The following is a 20254-nucleotide window of genomic DNA, read 5'->3' as shown; positions in this document are numbered from 1 at the left end:
GTAGACCAAAAGTGTCAAGTAAACTCCCACACACCGTCTGTAGTAGAAGTTGATCTAGTAACTCACAATACTACATTAATTGCGATGTTTCGGCAAAACGTCGGGTAACATTGAGAGTAAATGTAGTTTAGGAAGTTCAACAGTCCAGAAAACTCAAAAATACACTTAAGTTCATGTAAGAGCTGGATTTTTTTTTCTGTTACTCCCTCATGTCAGAGAAACTTTTCACAGGTTCATATTTTTCTGTCAAACAGCTGAAAGATATCAACAGAGTCTGAATAGCTTCCCTCCCTTCTCCCACCTTCATGTCCGCTTTGCAAACATGTCTTTATTACCATCCTTCCACAATCCCTCACACGTTTTCTCCCCTCTTTCATCCATCCCACCAACTGTTTTATTCATTCCCTACCTTCACAGCTGCTGTGTCCCTCCTCGTAGCCGGCGCTGCAGCTGCACTTCCCAATGGGCACCAGCCATTCCCCCTCTGCACTGCAATGCATCCTGGGAGGGCTGTCCGTGTCAACCTCAGAGTTGTTGACGCAGGCGCCGCGCACCTCCACCAGCGTGGCGAAAGCCGCCTCGGCCACCGTGTCGGGGAACACTGCCAGGTTCTGGACGGTTGCGAGGCAGCGCTTGTAGTACACTCGCACGGCCACCAGGGCCACGCAGGCGCCCACGTCCTGGAAAGCTAGGTGGAAGCCCTTGCGGTTGAGGTGGCCGATCTCGCGCACCTCCGTGTTCAGCTTCATCTTCCTCTCGCCCAGGTCGCCCTGCGTGAAGCTCTCGTCAGCGGCGATGGTGTCGATCTTGGTGTAGCGGTCCTCCCGGGTCACACCGCCGAGGTCCCGGTCCGTCTCGACGTAGAGGAGGTTGAAGGTCTCCTTGCAGGTGCCCGCCACGCCGGGGATGCTGTTGCAGTCGCGCAGTGTGAACTGGAGCTCCACGAAAATGCGCTGGCCGCCTCGGCGCGCCACCCAGCCCGTCTGCAGCCAGTTGTTCTGCTGCAGGGGCTCCATCACGTTGCACACCTGGTACGTCCGGATTGGCTTGTACTTCTCATCTACACCGCTGATCTCCTCCCACTGTAGACACGGAGACAGGTGGGAAAGGAAAGGAGGGGGAGGAAAAAAAACAGAAACACAGACCACGATATAGTTAAAACAACACAAAGAGAAAACAGTGACGAGCGATGCGATAACACGAGGGAGTGGGAAGTAAGGAAACAAAGTGAAGCGAGGTGGGCGGGAGGCGACAGAGATGATGAAGAGTCAAAGGACAGACTGAGAAGAAATCCAGTCAGATCAGGTCTAATGACTTAATCTGACGAGTGGGTGTGCGGGTGCCTGCGCTTGAATTATTTAATGACATCACAGAGAAAATAACAAACTGCACACTCGCGGTCGTTACATCAGCCCTTGAGTGGTGTTCGTGAAGCTACGGGTCACACCTCCGCTGCTTTCTCAGCCACTTTTCTTTTGATCCCCCCTCCCCCCACACGCCTTTGGTATTAAAAGTAAATGGCATCTGAGAGGAGTGTTTGTTAAATATATCTTCCCACGCTCTGCTGAGTCACTCCCAAGAAACGCCCAAGAAAGAAGACACAGTAAGACACGGCTTCTTCTCTTCACGCTTAGTCTCAGCCTGGCCTTGAAATGTTGAACCATTGATCGTTACACGTCGGAAAATGATTGATTCTCTATCTCTCCCTTTTTAAATATATATATGTGATGTAATAAAGGGGTTTTGTCTTTTATTGATCTGAATAATTGATGGTTGTTGGTCGATTTGCTGACAAAAATTGCTCAAAGTGAAATAGCTGATGTATAATTCAAAGCAAGTGGTTCCCTTCGTTCCAATAAATAATCAGTTAAGGGACTGTAATAGAATTATCAGGAGGAGTTCTACATTTTTATCTTTTTGCTGAATGCAGGGATGCCTGGACTTTTGGGGGGCGAGCAGAGGAGCGTGTTCGAACAAATACATCATAGATTTATGATTTATCTATATGTTTATTGCACGTTGTTTACTGTCTGCCACCGATGTTATGTTTTTTTTTTACCTGTGTCCGTTCATTGGTTGGTTTGTGAGCAGGATTACACAAAAAACTACGACACAAATGTCCACAAAACTTGAGACACAAGACAGGTCGGCCCTTAAAGGACAGCCCTTAAATTTTGGTGCCAATCCCGTAAAAAAGGAACAGATCCAGGAACTTCTTTCACACTTTTGTTGATATCTTTCTACATATTTGGTTGTTTCTAAGGGAGTAATCGGTCTTGGTAAAAAAAAAAATAAAAAAAAAAAAATGAAATGAAATGCAGATCCTAATAATAATCCAGATCTAGCACATTTAATTATGTTTTCACAGGAGTGGAATTGTTTTCCACAAAGAGGATACTGAGTTGTTCTGTTTGTCAAAATCTAAACCTTAAACATGCTCTGTGTGTTCAGCCATATGCAGATGACAACAATCTGTTGTATGAAAATGACTGATCCCTTAACAGATTAAAAGATTTTAATGGGGTCGAGCATCTTAAATATTATGGACACTTCAACTTACTCACCATTTTTCCCGATTGTTAAAAATATTTTGGAATCATTGCGGGGGAGGATGTTGCAGTTTCTCTCTTAGTCAAGGCCAGGCCAAGCATTAATAATGGAGAGGGCCTTGCCACCATCCATCGCCGATCTAGTAATTACAGCACAGTCCCTAAATGTGTCCATTATAGAAGAGTTGAAAGGAAATTGCAGATAAACACAAAAGTGAGAACAACTCTTCACCCAGTAGCCTGAATTATTCATCCGGTGGCTGAATGATAGGAATGCCGTGTCACTATCTGACTTACAGAGACTCTGACTAGACAGAACTGAAGGTAAACTAAGCACAGAGAGCCATCACTCTCTCTCTCTCACACACACACACACACACACACACACACACACAGAGCGAACCAGACAGCGAAAGCAGATTATCTGCGACGGTAATGTAATATGCTGCACTACTGTCAAGGTGACTAAATCAGAGTGGCTGCAGTGTGTTTCTCCCTCAGTTCTATCGAGGGCTTGCTAGGTGAGTCACACAAGTCCATTATTCTTAGATTTAGCTTTCCATGTGGTCAAGTGGCCGCGTCATGGTGACCATGATTCAAAACACTACGCTACGCCGGACCGTGCATACTGTACAGTTCATATAATAGACATCTTGTGCATGGGGAGGCAGACTTCCAGGTGGGAAGCGGGTGACAAACTGCTCCTCTAGAAAAAGGGCTCCCGCATTTGTCTCGCAGTCATAACGTTGCACTTTTTTATAAGCTGAATCGATTGTTTTTGGAAGGGGTGGGGGGGGCCATTTATCCGTGGCAGCATATCTGAGTGGCGGGTTTTGGACACTGCAGTATCCTAGCCTGGATTACCACCATCGATTAATGATAATGATGAGCTCCGGACTGGAAGGAGAAGCGAGGTGTGAGAGAGAGAGGGAATGGTAAGTAGAAAGTAATAACAGAGAGAGGGATGGGGGAGGGAGGGAGGGGTGAAACGTGGCGGTGTGCGGCAGATGTAAAGCGAGCAGCTGCAGTCGTGGAGCCTGGCGAACAAAACAAAACAAACAGACGGACAACGAAAAATGCAGGTAGGCACACTTACTCCGTTGGGGGGATATGACGTCCAGCCCAGCTCTGCCTGAGTCTCTTTAGAATTCAGCAGCACCACTGCAGGAAATAAGAAACAGACAAGAGGTGAGGAGTCAATTCAGGAGAGGGAGGAGGTTTACAGAGCCATTTACTTATTTTGTCAGTGTGAACAAGTTTGTCAAAAGTGCGCGAAAGAGTCGCCTTAAATTCACGTCTGACAGTGTAAGTGCGGGCGTGACACGTTACATTTGGCACAATGAAACTCAGCCATTAACGCTGAGGCAGGCTTGTCAGAATCTGTTGTTGTTGCACGCATCCTTTGATAAGTGCACTAATACCATCTGAGGACTTAAGCCGGAGCGTTCAACAACAAGCCGCGACACAAAGAGCAGCCCCTCAGCAGAGGAAACACTGTACTTATAAAGCCAGCGCTCTGTGTGTTCTCCTCTCAGCACCACGGACAGAGAGCAGGGCCGAGCTGTGTGTCCATTTTCAGGACCACGGACAGCGACACACCAGAGCGCGAGCTCAGAGGGATGTTTAGCACGAGCTGCTCAGACAGAAGACACACAGCAAGGCGAGGTTTCCTGAAAAGAACATTTTTTTATTCACTCATTTATGGGCAAGCATTTCCTGTTTATTTCAGTAGTGATATTACCAAAATACATTTGCAATATAGCGGCGTTAAAGTGAAATTTAAAGCCACTTTCTCATTTTCATACTTGGACTTTAGTGTTTAGGGGAAGATATAGCAATGCATTTATCTGATAACCATAATTAAACATTACTTTAAGTTTTAAGATTATCTATCTAGAACAACAAACAAACGAAACATTTTGACTTTGTGTTCTTTAGACACTTTACGGTCATTCTGTTACTTAACCATCTTTATTTTCAGTTGGGGTACAGAAAGTGTTAACAAAAGCTGTGTGATTGATGCTATTTTAAGATTAAACCACCTTAAAATATTTGTTTTTTGATTAATCGTTGAGTAGTTTAATCTCCACGGTCAAAACTTATAAAACTGGATACTTTAAGTGCATGTTGTGGCTAAGAAATCTACACTTTTACTTCATGAAAAAAATAATTTAATAAAATTAACAATTAATCTGACAATTGATTAATCACTTCAGTAAGTTTTTAAGCAAGAACACCAAATATTCTCTTGTCCCAGGAGAGTAAATGTCAAAGTTTGATTCTTCTTCTTCTCTTTAAATACTTTAGATGGAATATCATTCTTCAGCCAAATAAGACTTTAAAAAAGTTATGTTGACTGATCGGTTTGAGAGGACCGATCTCATTCCAGCTTCTTCGAGGTGAACATCTTTTTGGTTTCTTTCGTCCTCCACATCAGTAAACTGAATATCTTTGGATTGTGGACAAAACAAAGGATTAGACGATGCCATCCTTGGCTTTGGGAAAACACCGATCGCCATTTGTCCCCATTTTCTGACATATTATGTTCCAAACCACTAATCCACCAATCAAGAAAATCGAGTGATTAATCCACCATGAAAAAAAAAATCCTTAGTCACAGCCCGAATTTCACATTTTTCCTCCCATTTTACAGACACAAAGATAAAGTGGTAACAAGGAAATATCCATCAGATTCATCAATAATAGAAAACCATGAATCTAGTGTGTGAGGACGCCGCAGTTCACTTGTCATGATGTCTTCGAGCCGTCAGACTGTGGGGGGAGGGCTTTGTTCCGTACTCAGTATCATGCAGCAGGCGTACGCAGGCCATCATCAGCACATTTATCTTAATCTATAATGTAATATCAACATCTGCAGCGGCATATGGTGGGCTGCATTATCGCCTCATTTTTAAAGGGATTTTGCTGATGTTAAAGTTACCCGTGCTTTAAGCGTGTCTGCTTAAAAAGACCCCCCTGACACACACACACACACACACACACACACACACACACACACACACACACACCACTACACACTGTTTCATGCTCTCTCGCAGCGTTCCCAACACCTACAGCCTTGAGGCAATATGAGATCTGACAACCAGACGAAGCCACCCCGCGCACAGACGGCTATTTTTCATCCTTGAGCAGCGCTTGCTTTCGCTCCGGTACTTCGGCGCGTCGCTCGGCTTTGACTTTTGTTTTTCTGCCTTCGACTTTCAGCCGCCACCGCCGGAGCCTTGTAAGGGCTATCAGAAACAACCGGCGCGATGCAGTCGGGAGCAGGCAGTTAGCTCCTTGACAAGTAACCATTTCTCCTCATCCTAGGCAATTTCTGGAGTTCTTGAAATGACTTTAGCATCGCAGCCGCCGCCACATGACAAATATCTGGCCGCATCGACATTAACAACCAGGCCCGCCGACGTCATCCTGAGCGGGGAGTCGAAAAAAAAAAAAAAACCTACGCAGTGTGACTCAAGTCGTGGCGACTCAAGACCTTTAGTCCTCCTGACTCATGCTCCGAGGACTCTGACACAGAGATGTGTCGCCGTACCAAAAGGGGGGCCGGGGGAATAACTGAGAACACTGTTTGGTGAGAGGTGTTCATTTTTTCCATCTCGAGGCCATGACTCCATCGGCTCAGGGGGGAGAATATCAATAAGAGGTGAAGTAAATGCGAGTTGAGAGTCATAAAAAAAAAGGCATGCTCTTAAGTGTCACCACAGCTGAGGAGCCAAATTCCTCAGAGAGGCCAAGGCGAGTGAATACTTTCGTCTTTTCTGGCTTGAGAAGGAGACGCCGGCAGCCTTGGCTAGAGTGCAGGGGAGCCTTGCTGGACCGCGAGAGATCCTTTACCAAACACTTAACTTTATTGTTTTTGGGTTAACACTGCCGGGCGCCCAAAGCACGGCTCTGCGCTTAGCCGATAACATAGAGGCGTTTGGAGGAGATTAGAGCGGGAGAGGGCCAAGGGTGGTGGAGAGACACAGAGGAGGGCTGAGGAGGGGAGGCGAGAGAGAAAAATAATCAGCGGAGGAGGGTGATGAGAAGAGCCAACATGAAAGAGGAAAATGAAAAAGACCCCAAAAAAATGTCAAGGGAAGGAAAAGGAAGAGGGAAAGGAGCACATGAAGTGCAAATAAATGAATACTCCAGGATCAGCGTGCCTTAGTGAGCAGTCAGTCAGTCAGTCAGTCAGTCAGAGAGGGACTCGGAGGACAAAGTTGGCACTATGATCACACGCTGAATACATAAGTCCTGTAATCACAGCCTAGTTAGACAGACTAATGGGCCTTTAGGGGCAGGAAGGGCGAGAGCAAAAACACAGGGAGGCCGATAAGAGCAAGAGAGTCGGAGGGGAAGGCGAGAAAGTTCGGCAAAGAAAGCCAAAGCAGGGGACGGATGGGTCAGCGAAGTTAGAGAAAGTACATGTGACAAAGAAACAAAAGCCTCTCCGTCCGTCACACATCGCTCTTGCTGATAGCCGTGACACATTAGCTGCTAACCACCAATTTTAATGGTTGTTTCATAAGTAATTGCCCGTCATTATAGGGACAATTTGGAACTGTGAGCCAATTTTGCTTTTTTTTTTTTTTTTTTTTTTTTTGGGTTTCAGAGCGATTTAGGACAGACGAGATGAGGCTGCCTTTCATTACTGATAGAAAAGGCAAAGTCACAGCCAACAGAAGAGTCAAAGTCCGTCTTAGTCAGATCACACGGAGAGCTTAAAGGTCCCACTTGTAAGAAAGTTTGATTGTTGCGTCTCATTCCCGACTCATCAAATCCTGACGATTTGGGTCGGTGCGCGCCAGAGTTTGACGAGCTGGGAGAGAGCCTCAACAATCAATTTTCTTACAAACTGGACCTCTAACCAAAGAAAGCGTTGATTTGTGTGTTGGGTAAGCAGAAGACTTGATGATGCGGTTTATCTTCGGTCACGCTTGAGTGTGAATTTTAAAAAATGCGAAGAGGGCATCAAAGAGCTTTCTTTCTCAGAAGGTCTGAAAGAACCGTCTCCGGAAACCTTTTGAAAAAGTTTTTTACCCAAAATGAAACAAGATTGATCAATAACCACATGGAGGCAGAGAAGCTGCCCCGCTAATGGGGCGAAGGCTATCGCGAGGCCTTTTACTTCAGCGAGCTCCGAGCACGACTCTTTGGGATAAGAGGCGTACAAAAGCTCACATACAACCACAACGTGAAACGAACGTTTTGTGCACTTCAGAGTGGAAAACATCTGTGTTTTTCTCTTAAAAGAAGACCTTTGTGAAGGTTTTCAATGCCGCAAAAGTGGAGTCTCCACTTGAAATTGCACATTTTAATATAGTGCTACTGCGTGCCTCTGATTGCCTCCGTGTGTGTGATTAAGGGTATCTTTTTCTTTGTTGCTTTCGACTTTGTTTTGCAACGAAAGGTAAGTGTATCTCAAGTGTTTGCCCTCCATTTCTACCTCCCTCCTTCACCTCACCCACCTCCTTCATCTTTCTCTGGTTTTGTGAGGTGTACTAATTGAGTTGTTCAGCCTTGCCGACACACAAGGATGAGATGCACCAACGCAAACAAAAAGCAAGCTCTGAGGGACGAGACAGCTGTAGGGAGAGATGCTCACAACTGCGCTGAGGTCAAATATTCTAAAGAACGTGAGGGTGCACCAGTAGCACTCGTGAGGAGGCCAAAGACTTGCCATTCTCCAGCGTGTAGCTGATTCTTACATGGCTATTTTTCCTTCCAAGTGGTAGACGGTAACACGAGGGGACAGCTCTGGATCAGAGGTCATTTTCAAGGACCTCCAAAGGGTTTGTGTTCTTTCTCCTAGAACTGGTGTGTGTGTGTGTGTGTGTGACTCTTGAACTGAGAGTCAATGAAGATGTTCAAAGCTGAGAAGGTAAGCTGACAGGAGAGGGAAAAAAAAAAGAGCTGAGCGAAGAAAAAGAAACAGAATCCAATGCTCGGAATACAAACCCGACAAACAAAAGGGATAAACAGTGAAGCATTTTACCTGAGACATTCTCTCGCGTCTCCATCGAAACACAACTCACCAACACACAACGCCATATATTTTAACAAACAAAGAGCATTCAAATCCCTCCCAGTGAAAGCGGCTCGGTTCATAATTCGTCTCTGTAATGTTCCACAGTTTCATGGCAGGATTAGTTCTTACATTGGCTGTCCTCACCACGACCTGCGGGCTGCTAATCAGCCGGCCCGACCCTGAGGCCGACAACGGGGGCTCAGGAAGCTCAACCTGCCCAAAGAGGGAGCGCAGAGATCGGGATAAGTACGGGCACCACTGGGACGACTATTGTCCAGTCATTATCCTTCTTATACAATAGAAGAGTGGAGGGGAAAGTGAGACTTTAAACAGGCTGAAGCTAAGATCAAAGGCATGAGAAAGGAAAGAATAAGATATAACGGAGCTGTAGCCATGAGATTTGGACAGAAAATAGAGACTTGACTGCTGCAAGACTTGAGTCTTATGAGCTTGACTCCAGTAAGACTTAAACTGACTTAAGACTTGAAAGCAAAACATTTCAATCTCAGATAACTGGCACGTGCATGTATTACATGCATTAAATGAACTTGATCTCAAATATCTTTATAACTGTGATAAGAAAATGTTTAATAAAGACCTGGAGGACTTCCATCTTTACTTGCAGTTTGCTAACAAAGACGTGTGACTTTCACTCAGAAGGGACTGAGACTGGAGCTGAACCTGACTCAAGGACTTGATAGCTGACCTGTGACTTGCATTCGCAGACTAGAGACTTGTCACAAAGGCTTCAGTCTTAGCTTGGAGTTGGACCCGAGCCTTGACATGAGTCTTTATGACAGTGAAGAACTTAAATCAAATCTATCTCAAGTGTTGGGTTAGTTATGGAAGAGTCAAGTCATTGTGGTGGATCTAAATTAAGCCTGATTTAGTCAAGTCATAGCCAAGCATCAAGTCACAAAGACAAGTCCAAGTCATGTCTCAAGTCATTGGAACAATAGTTGTGTCACTGACTTCAGACTTTCTTTGATAGAACTTGGTATTGGCCTGTCCTAATAACTTGAGACGTTGGTTTTGGTTTGGGTCTTCACTTGGACCTGTCTATGTGTCTCGGGTCCCTGAAGAGGACCTGTTTCGTAACTCTACACTTGCGTTTGACTTGTCTTAATGAATGAAGTCTGGACTTGGACTTGTCTGAACAACTTCAGCCTTGGTTTCAAACTTCTTTTGAGAGACTTGACTTGTCTCAAGGGCTTCAGACTTGACAGACTCGGACTTGGACACAGATAATATGGAGCAATGTGTCCAGCTGTACTACACAGTGCAGTTTGTTGATCCCTCAGGAGGCAGACTGATTCTCCACTCCCCTCCTGCCCCCCAAACAGAATTACTAAAGCAGAAGCACCCTCGAGGCTGGCTGGGATTTACAGCCTTGCTCGAGGACTCTAGAGCGGGACGGCAACACGGGACTCAGAGGGGCCCCGAATCGCATTCGCAGCACTTCACATGAAGAATGGTCCTCCTGTTTGCTACGCCGCCCCGCCGCTCCAAGACGTGGGAGGGGAGATAATATATAGTTTGACAGCAGCAATACAGTAATACTGCTGTAGAACAGATAAAAAAGGATAAATGGGTGGGGATATGAAGTGTCACATAAAAACACAAACAGGCACATAAAAGATAAATGCTGTGTATAAACTGACACACACACAAATCAGGAACAAACGCACGCGCACACACATAAACCACCTTCAGAGACAAATGGTGTCAGCGAACTCACTTTGCTGCTAAAACACACACACACACACACTTGCAGATAGCCAGCCAGCGGTGCTATAATAGCCGTCCTAACAGCGGAGTGCATTAACTTCAAACAGGGCTCTGCTTTCAACAGAGTCATTAAACTTTCACTTGTAATGTGACATACTGTAAAGAGACTCGGCCGTCTGCTTTCTGAAGCCCACCATGCAATTACCTACATGATACATGACGATGGGGGTAGATGGTTAAATGCTTTCATGGTGCGCTGCATGTCTCTTTTATACATACCGCAAGCTTAAATAGGCTGTCGAGCAGCATAAACTTCAAACAACTTCCTTTTTTGCTGCAACTTCTGAACTAAATACTGATTGCGCCGTATGACAGCTGCAGAAAAACGACACCATTCACGTGTAGATTGGCACAAAGGGAGCGCGAGCAGAACAGAAAGAGGCATTATTTTGCCTGGTCACTACCCCCTGGTAATGGTGGAACAACCGGGATAAGGCAAAGAGGGAGTGACTGAAACCGAGGAACAATAAGAGCGAAATGGACCGACATTAACTGTCGGTCCGTTAATGATGGAGGGTGCTCCGGTGCCGCGTTAAGAGTCTGTGACGTGTTTCGTCTCACCGCCAGGACTTCAGATGATCAACACAGACATTAGATTTGTACAACCGGGTATCTTACTCTGCGTTGTCACAGCACTGAACTTAGGTTAAACTGGGACTTTTTTTCCTTTGGACAGTGGCTTGGAAGTTAGCTGTAGCCTGGATGCTAATGTTGTCTTTGGGGCAACAATGGCGGTATCACAGGGAAATGCTAGGAGGGTTCAGTTTAATAGCATTAGTGAAAAGCAGTAGTAGTAAAAAATGCCAAAAGCAAGTTCCTAGAGACAAAAGAGATGTTTTTCAATCAAAAAAACAACAATTAAATTACTAAAACATCCAAAAGCAAAATCTTCTCATTTGAGTAACTGGAACCATGTGTGCATTCATAATTTTCGTGTCACTTTGGTTCTTTTAGACTATTTAAAGTGCTGCTCTTGTGTTTTTCTCTCGGTGCTCTGTACCAGTTGCCTACAATACAGCACTTAGCATTACCATGACCTCGATGACTGAGAACCTTCATCAACACATTCTTATTTTTGCCCCCGTTTACCAGCTACTCTACACATTTGGCTGAAGTGAAACGCAATCACGCCAGGATGCTTAATCATGCCCGCCGCTTGGTTATCGATGGAAATTACAATTTCAACACTTGGCAGCCACTTAAAGTCAAAGGGCCAATGATTAGTGATATTTTTCTCCCCCTTTTCCTTTTTTGTTGATGATGAAACTGCTGGCGGTTAATTTTGTGTCAATCAACTAATTGATGAAAGGTTCTGTATGGATGGGAGTGAGGCAAGAAAGCGGGGAGAGAGAGAGAGAAATTAATGTGAGAGCAGAGAGCGTCGAGATGAAAGTAGCATTTTCCTACGCTCAAAGAAATTTGATAAAAATATGTCAAAATAAGTGCATGTACACTCTTGTTGAGCCAGACTGTGCAGTTAGTAAAACAGTGTGAAAACATCTCGGGGGCTGATGAACAGCATCAAAGTGCTGATCCTCCCCCAACCTTGTAAAAACAGGTGTTTCATGGGTCATTATGCCTCATTCTTAGTTTTGAAATGAAGACTTTCTGTGGCCAATATGGGCAGACCCGATAAAAAAGGATGACAGCAACGATTGAAGAGGGATTAAAGACGTGACGGTTAAAATGTGTACTCAAGCAAATACGACATGTTCTGTGCAGAAATCGATGCTGCCATTACTACTTTGATTGTGGCGACTGTGACATCACAGGGTACGTTATGTCCCCGGCCGATCACGTCTTCCTCATCTCCTCCCGCCCGTAATTGTCAGTTTTTCCCTCCCTCCCTCTACCTCTCCTGCAGTGCCAGTCTTGAATCTGAATGACCACCTGTTAAGACAAATCGCCTCCAGGGGGAATAAAGCCAGTGTGTGTGTGTGTGTGTGTGTGTGTGTGTGTGTGTGTGTGTGTGTGTGTGTAAGCATGTTTGTGTGCGCTTGCGGGCGTGAAAAGAAAAGAGTCATTGAGCGAGCCAGAGAGGCAGCGAAGGCAAAGAGAAGTGTGTTCAGGCAGAGAATGAGGGGCTGACGGAGGGAAAAAATAAATAAATAAATAAATAAAAGAGCGACAGGTTGAGTCACCTGAGGAGGAAAGAGGGATCCTATTAAAGTAACGCCTGCTGCGAGTGAATAAACACACACCTGCGAGGCTTTGATTACAATATGTTCCAAAGCTCGGAGGCGGAGATATTCCTTCTCTTTTCATTTCCCACCGAGGAATGAGAATGAGAATGACGGAGGGACGCGTGTCCCCGACGCCGATCAGCACATTCAGCGGACGTTCGAACTAGAATCATAGTAACAATGCATGACAGCTTAGGACAAGGTTCATAAAATAGTATAAGTGTTGGACGTAATGTACAAGTGCAGCACTCATAATGATTTGTAGCTGCAGGCCGAAGTGACTACAGCACCGTGTAAGTCCAGTTATAAACACTCATAATGCTTCATAGCAATAACTAGAGCTTATTATGAAGACGCTGGTTAAAAATCTATTAACAACATTCTTGTAATGCTTCATAATAATGACCACAACTCATTATAAGTTCCAGTAAAATACATAAATGCTTGTCAATACAAGAAGAAGACACAGGACACTTTAAAATATGTATTTTTTAACAGGTACCAACATGCAACTAAAAGATTACTCTGAAAATGTTTGTATTTTTTTATATTATCATGATGTATCATAGATATTTGTGTAATAATAAGTTATGGTTATTGTTAACATTAATAAGTGATTGTAACTATGATTACAGCACTATAGATTTGCATTATTATTAGTATGTTGTTATAATGCTTTATACACAGAAGTGGGAAAAGAAAGGTAAGAAAGACGCAGCACATTGTGAATACCATAACTTTAGCCAGTTATAGACATATGGCAAACTTCTGAAATTAATGATATATATACTACGGCATGACTGAGAGCCTTGAGTAAAATGAGAGTACTGAAATTTACTGTACGACCAAAGCCACGTCAAGTCTTTATGTCCCAGAGCTTCACATTTTAATTAAAAGAGACAATGCTTGTTAGAGACCTGACCTCTGTAGAAAGTTTAACCGAGAGAGCAGGAGCCGAAGGAAGGAACGAGCCAGGAGGAACGAAAGCGAGAGACAAGAGCAAAAGACAGAGGAGGAGAGAAGACCGGAGGCCAGAGGAACTTATTTTCATTTGTTGGGTCTGGTAAAAGGTTGTAATTGGTTGTCCGGATTGATATAGTGAGAGCGGTTAGAGCGCTGTCAGGTCTTGTTGTTACGACAGAGTGGCTCCGAGGTACAGCGCTGAGAACACGCTTTTACTGGCAAGTAGGCGAAAAGTCCTCTGCAAGGCAGGTTGGAGCGACTTCCACGGCAAACTTCTAAAAAAAAAAAAAAAAAAAGAAGAAGAAGAAGAAGGGTTTTCAAAGTGGCGGGGTGATATTCAATGTCAGACTTATCTTTAAAGGGGCGGCACTTATCAGAGAATATCTCGGGTTACAGCGAGGACACAGAAATCCAAAATGCCTCCTTCTCTTCCGTGACTTGTTGGCTCAGGTTCAGACAAGCCACTCTGACCCCGGGTTTTTAGCAGAGGGGCGCGCAGGTTTTAGAGGAACTAGCGGACTGTGCGAGCAGAACTATTTAAAGGACGGACAGAGCGGTAAGCGAAAGGGACAAATGCAAGAAACCACTTCGGGAACCGTCACGGCACTAAAAGCACAGTGCTGGAAAAAAAAAAAACTAACTCTGGAACGGTCCACGGCAGAAATCGAGCAGGCAGACATGTTGGTGAAAGAGACTCTCGCAGATGTAAAAATAAAGAGAAAAGAGCCGGGGAGAGAGCGAGATGACGAAAAGAGATATGTCAGTCACATACAGACAAAGACAGAGACGCTGGAATGACTCAGCTCGGCTGCCAACAGAGAGACACAACATCGGTTACAGAAATACACCAGCTGAACTTTTTGGGTCGATTCAAATGACCAAGATGAAGGAGGAACTGACAGTTTGTTCATTTCTTGGCCTCATTAGCATTTAAGGCAACGGACTCGACACAAACAATTAACTTCTGAAGGAACAATTTGTGCGGCATCAGTAGCCGTAATGGAACCACGGCGATACGGAGCTCCAGTGGGGCTTCGTCCACACATAGCCCGCTCTTGTACGATACCGTGCAACGCACCGGACGACTCATCTGCAGAGCTCAGATAAAAATTTAAGAGGCATTACGTCTAGAAGTTTACTGCCCACGTAGAGCTCACACCCCAGAATAAAGTTAAAACATCTGTTCTCTCTGCCCCTTTAACCTTCTATCGCTAAAAGTTGCAACCTTGCTACCTCAGAGCAAACAATTCTAAACCCTCCGTCTTTCAAAGCAAAAGCCTATTAGTGATAAAAAAAAAAAGTTTCTATTCCACCATGTGACAAGGCCAATAAAAAGAGGCTTTTGGAACGACAATGAGCCTTGAACTAAACTCAGTAAATAAAACACAAGATGCTTCACTACTTATGTATTCTTCAAAATTAACTTCCTTTTAACGCATTTGCAATCATTTCATGTGCATTTCTCAACGATTAAACAGGCGTGACGCTGATTTTCTCCACCTCCTTATGCAACCACATTTCCATATGTCATGCTATTAATGGAACTACAGCATGTGCATCTCTGTAATGTCAAGGCAATCCACAGTCAGTGTACATATGTTTGGTGCTCAGTGAGCTGACTTTAAATGTGCTTGCGTAACAGAAGGGTTCACAGAGTTCATAAAGAGTGATAAAGGAAGAACACACTGACTGCGTTCCTCATCTTCATGTCTGAAGATGAGGAACAAGTTAAATTCATGGTTATTCATATAGAAGGAACTCAAGTGGGCTTCATGTGTAAACAAACACATGCACGGCTGGATTTGCACAGTATTAAGAGTGATGCAAAAGCAGCCATGTCACCAGAGTACATGCTGGAAATGCACTTTACTGCAAACCACGGATATGTTTAAACTAAAAAAAATATCAATGTTGCAACTTTCTTAAAACTTAATTTTCAATTTTATGTTGTGACAACACTGCTTGGGAGGTTAAGGAGGAAATAAACCAAGAGGTCTCTTTTAAAATCAGCCCGAACACAGCTGGAAATATCAAGCGGTCTCCAACCTACAGATGTTTAAACTCAGTCTCGAACTGTGGTCACTGGCTTGACACCCTTGATGCTTAACTCTACCACCATCCCCTCTGTTTCCCAATATTAAAGTCGGTTCTCAAACATGTAATGTCAACATGATACCAGGGACGCTGAGGAGACGTGACCGGAACACCAAAATCTTGTTCACTGCCTTCAAACTTTGCATTCGTACCCAGATATCTTGTTCATGGAACTGTCAACACATCAGGAAGTAAATCTCAAACGATCCTGAAAGAAAAGCACACTGGAGGCAGAACCAATCTCTCCCTCCGCAGCCTCTCCCGCGCTGACACGCTCACACTCACAAACACATGATTATGCTCCCTTGTTTGCAGCGACGAGCTCAGACGTTAACCTTTTTGGAGTGCAGAGGACTGTTTCAAATGTCATGGAAACACGGAGCGTGACGCTAAAGTGGCATGCGTGGCATTCCTGTCTGCTCCCACAAACACACACACACACACACACACACAAACACACAGTCTATTCATGTTGTGTATGCTCTTTGGAATTTGTGCATTTGTAATGCAAGTGCGCCTGCATCAGCACATGTCATGCATGATAGCTAAACGTTGCCTGGGTGTGTATGCAGCGTGCATGTGTTTACATTCCCACGTACACACGTACCTCTGGTTTTTAATTCTGGGAATGCCTAACTTGCAAGCCTTTCAGAGGGCTGTTAAATAATACAAGTCTGTATCTTTGCACTGTGCAACTACTCCCCCCCCCCCCCCCACACCACCTCCACCACCTCCACCCCCACTCATCTTCTACCTCAGTCTCTCCTCAGTCCAGCCAGCTAAGGCAGCCGGCAGACTGCATTATTTAACTCGACACTCATTCAGGCCACGGTCTTGAATAGAGCCTGCCGGGGCCGTACAGTTTGATGTCAGTGCAACGGAGAGCTACAGAAAACACGGCGAGACGTCGAGAGGGGACGGCGAGTGTGCATGACAAAGGGACGTAAAAAGTTTTTGTTTGTCAGCCCCTCTTGACATGTTCATCCCTCTCGTTCGTTTTGTCCCCGCCGCAGCTCTTCGCCCCGCTCTCCAACACCTCCTCTCTTCCCTCCTGCCCTCGTCTTTTCCCACACTTACCCTCCCTTGCTCCCTCCATTCCTCCTCCTCTCTTATTCATAAGTGAGGGAGGGGGGGAAAAAAAAGAGGGGGGGAGGGCGGCGTTACATAAGCGCAGAGGAGCTACAAGGTTTTTTGTGCTGACTTTGTTTTCCCTCTGGTTCAATTTGAGAACCACTTTGGATTAAATTAGGTCGTCTTCTCTCTGCATTCACCTCTCCTCGTCCCTTTTCATTCTCCCCCTCCCGGCTCCGTCTTTTTCTCCCTCCTTCCCACCCCCTCTTTCTTTTATTCACTGACAACTGAATGAACAAGAAGTACCTGCGCCGGCGCTGATGTACACAGGTCTGACCGGGACCCTAAATCACTCATTGCACACGCAGCACATTCTCAAACCTATCTTTTATTTTTATCGTTTTTCTCCCGGGTTGTTTCTCTCTCCTCTTGCGTACGTGCCGTACTCACCCTCGGGGGTTCGGGAAAGTCCACAAAACTCACTAAATAAATGAACGCGCGCACCGCAACCGACACATACAGCGGTATTCATTTTTTGTTCACCGTCCTGCCTTCCCATGGTGCACCGCAAAGCAAACACCCCGCTGCGCAGAGGTAAACAAAACACGGCATCCAGTCACTGAAAAGCAGACACGCCGACAACATTGTTTCGCAGAAAATTAGGCGTCCAGAATAGACTTGGAGAGAGAAGAATGCGTCGCGTAAGGACCTCAGGATGAAAACAAGGACGAACCAGCACAAAAAAAAAACAACCAAAACAAAACAAAACAAAAAACCACCCCAAACACTTTCTGCAGCGGCACAGCACGCACCGCCTTGCGAGGCAATTTGACTCCTTTCAGAAAATGTTGAATTTAAGGATACATGAATGGATGCCAAAGTGGCGAGAAGAGGCGACGTGTCAGATCCGTCAGACTCAAGTCAAGACTGAAGTGAAGGACTTTTACAAACCAGACAAAGAGCGAAAAAACATCAACAGGTCTCAGACGCAGCTACCGCAGCCTGTTATTGGCGAGAATAATAAAGTCATTATGTTTTGTAAAGGAATAAACTAGAGCAGACGCGCCAGCCGAAAAGTACATAAACGCTGCTTTCACTGGTGACGACTTGTTTTCTCCCCCACGCGCTGGAAAAGCTGGATGTACTTCCAGCGAGTGTGTCTGTGTTTCACCTCACAGCATTTGGCAGCAAACAGTTTCAACTGATTTCACATTTACACTAAGTTTATGAAAGGAGACGACATTTCATGGGTTGTTAATAAGCAGTAAATAATAAAAGCAACTTGTTTGTCGGCTGTGGAGAAAGTCCCCAGACTCCCTTAAAAAATTACCTAATTATGTTATTTGTTGAGTTAGGAGACTCTTTATAAACATTGTAAAACTTTATCTATAACAAATTCTCAATAAATCATGCCTTCTTGGTAATTTGGCATTAAATTCAATACATTAAGTCTTTCCTTGTATAATGTGTCAGTTTGTCTGCTTTGCTGCCAACACTGAGCAGCTGTTCGAACAAACTTTTTTTCCATTGATTTTACCATTTATACTGAATGAATGAAAGAAGACAATGTGTTGTTGATGGTAAATATGTCAGATTTATCGCAGTGCGCAGTAAACAATAAAGGCAACTTAATGTTGCCTGTGGAGAAAGTCCCCAGACTCCCTTTAAAAATCCCTTAATTTAGGGAGCAGTTGAGTTAAGAGAAACTTTATAAACTTAAACTTTAAACTTTAAAAACATGTCCGTTTGTCCCAGTGATGCATGCGTTTATTTACATGAAGCGTCACTCTAATGCCAGGTGTGAACTGAAGGGCGATCTGTGCTCCGATCACTCAGGATGGATGCTGACACCAGGCCTGGATTCCCTCTTAGATGTTGGTATCTATATCAGAAGTCAACCACAGAGCAGTGGCCGGCTGTGTGAGATGTAAATCATGCTGCCACTGAAAATAAATGGACAAAAGACGACACTCGCGCCACGTCACGATAACAATGCAGTCTCTGAACAATGCTCAGCCCCTATTTTATTCTCCCTCACACATCATCACCCAACTTTACCCACACTTTATATCTCTTACATGATGACATGCTGCTCTGAACGTATGTGATCAATCACCTGCCGCGCTGATTCAGACGGAACCTGAAGCATCTCCGCCATATGACGGTTTAAACAATTACCCCGCTCATTAAATAAAAGGCCCGTAAGTAAGTCCTGTACCGCCGCTGTTGGATTCCCCTCAAGCTCAAAGAGCCTAATATCGAATTTTATATAAATGTAATGATTTCTTCTCCCGAGCAGTGGTGTTCTTTATTTCAGGAAGCGTTGCTGGAAACTATGATACCTGGTTTATAAGGCAAACAGTTAGCAGATGACACACAGGCAGTTAGTAATGCTCGTCTCGTCTTACACAACCTCTGCAGATGTGGCCTTTACTAAATATAGGCAGAGAACATCCACTGCCAGAGGAGGAGAGACAGCCGCGTTTGCTCGTCTACCTTCTATGTTGTAATGTTTTTATGCTCAAGATATTTATCTTTACAGCTTCCAAACGCGTTCGATATCCGACACACGTCCGTCAGACCCCCTCACGTGACCAGCATTAGACGCTCGGTCGTGTTTACTGGGCGATCCTGTATGAAATCACACCCGTCAACCAGCCGTGCTTCGGAGAACCTCCTTCAGCGCGCTTCTTATTATCGCCTCTGCTCTCCCGCTACAATCTGAGGGCACTTAGCACCGTGACTGACAGTTTCCCTGGGGGCAAAACCATAGGTAAATATTTGCATGTGTATAGACAGCACACACACTCATATAAGCACCCACTGTGCATCATTACCTCGCTCGCAAACTGTCTCGCTTGCTCTCCTCTTTCTCCATGGGAAATAATGTACAAGACACTCGCTGCTGCAGTGTGCGGGCAGGCGGCCGGCCCGCCTTCCATCCGCTAATGGTCTCACATCGGCTCATTTCAAATAACCTCCATCTTTCGGCCACGGCATCAGTGTAATGTTTTTGAAAAAAAAGCAGCAGCTGAACTAGGTTAATACGTACACATCAGCCATCTGGTTAGCATGTCAGTAAGAGTAGATTATTTCACATTCAAGAACGAAGCGATAAGCTCTTCTTTAAGCCCACTTAACTTAAGCCTATTTTTAAGGATCCACTGCGCTCCACTGATGCCATATTTCTGAATACGTGGTGAACATAAACATGCGCATGAGAATATCTGAAGTGTCCAAATTCTAAGACGATATATTTTAGAATAACTATCAGCACGGACCGGGGCCATGGCCTTAAAATTGCGATGTTTTAAGCTATATCGACAGCATTGCAAAGACAATGCCACATCACAACATAATGGAGGCCGTCCTCATCAAAAACGATCATAAAGGTCGACTTACAAAGTGTCTCATTACGAACCAAATTACCTTTTCTTGTTGGGAAGGCTGATTTTCAACCTAACCGAATATTAGCAGATTTACAGTCGTTTTTAGCGATCATCTGTATCAGCGTTTTTTTTTTTTTATTGTGTCCGATTGCCTGTAAAATACATTAATTTAAAAACACTATA

The 20254-nt window shown here is 44.6% G+C and overlaps 1 protein-coding gene across 2 annotated transcripts in view; it reads right to left on the bottom strand.

Moving 5' to 3' along the window:
• LOC119016766 (ephrin type-A receptor 7) overlaps positions 1–20254 on the bottom strand; it is a 166011-nt gene that overhangs the window by 121577 nt on the left and 24180 nt on the right. For both annotated transcript variants that reach the window (XM_037092999.1, XM_037093000.1), the window contains exons 2-3: positions 3646–3710; positions 410–1082 (exon numbers count right to left, since the gene is read on the bottom strand). In XM_037092999.1, coding sequence (XP_036948894.1) covers positions 410–1082; positions 3646–3710 — 738 coding nt within the window. The remainder of the gene's footprint in view (positions 1–409; positions 1083–3645; positions 3711–20254) is intronic.

The sequence above is a fragment of the Acanthopagrus latus genome, chromosome 3 (genome assembly GCF_904848185.1).
Source record: "Acanthopagrus latus isolate v.2019 chromosome 3, fAcaLat1.1, whole genome shotgun sequence".
In the NCBI taxonomy this organism is placed as follows: domain Eukaryota; kingdom Metazoa; phylum Chordata; class Actinopteri; order Spariformes; family Sparidae; genus Acanthopagrus; species Acanthopagrus latus.
Note: the sequence above shows the minus strand (reverse complement) of the source record. Positions and strands in the feature narration are given on the sequence as shown.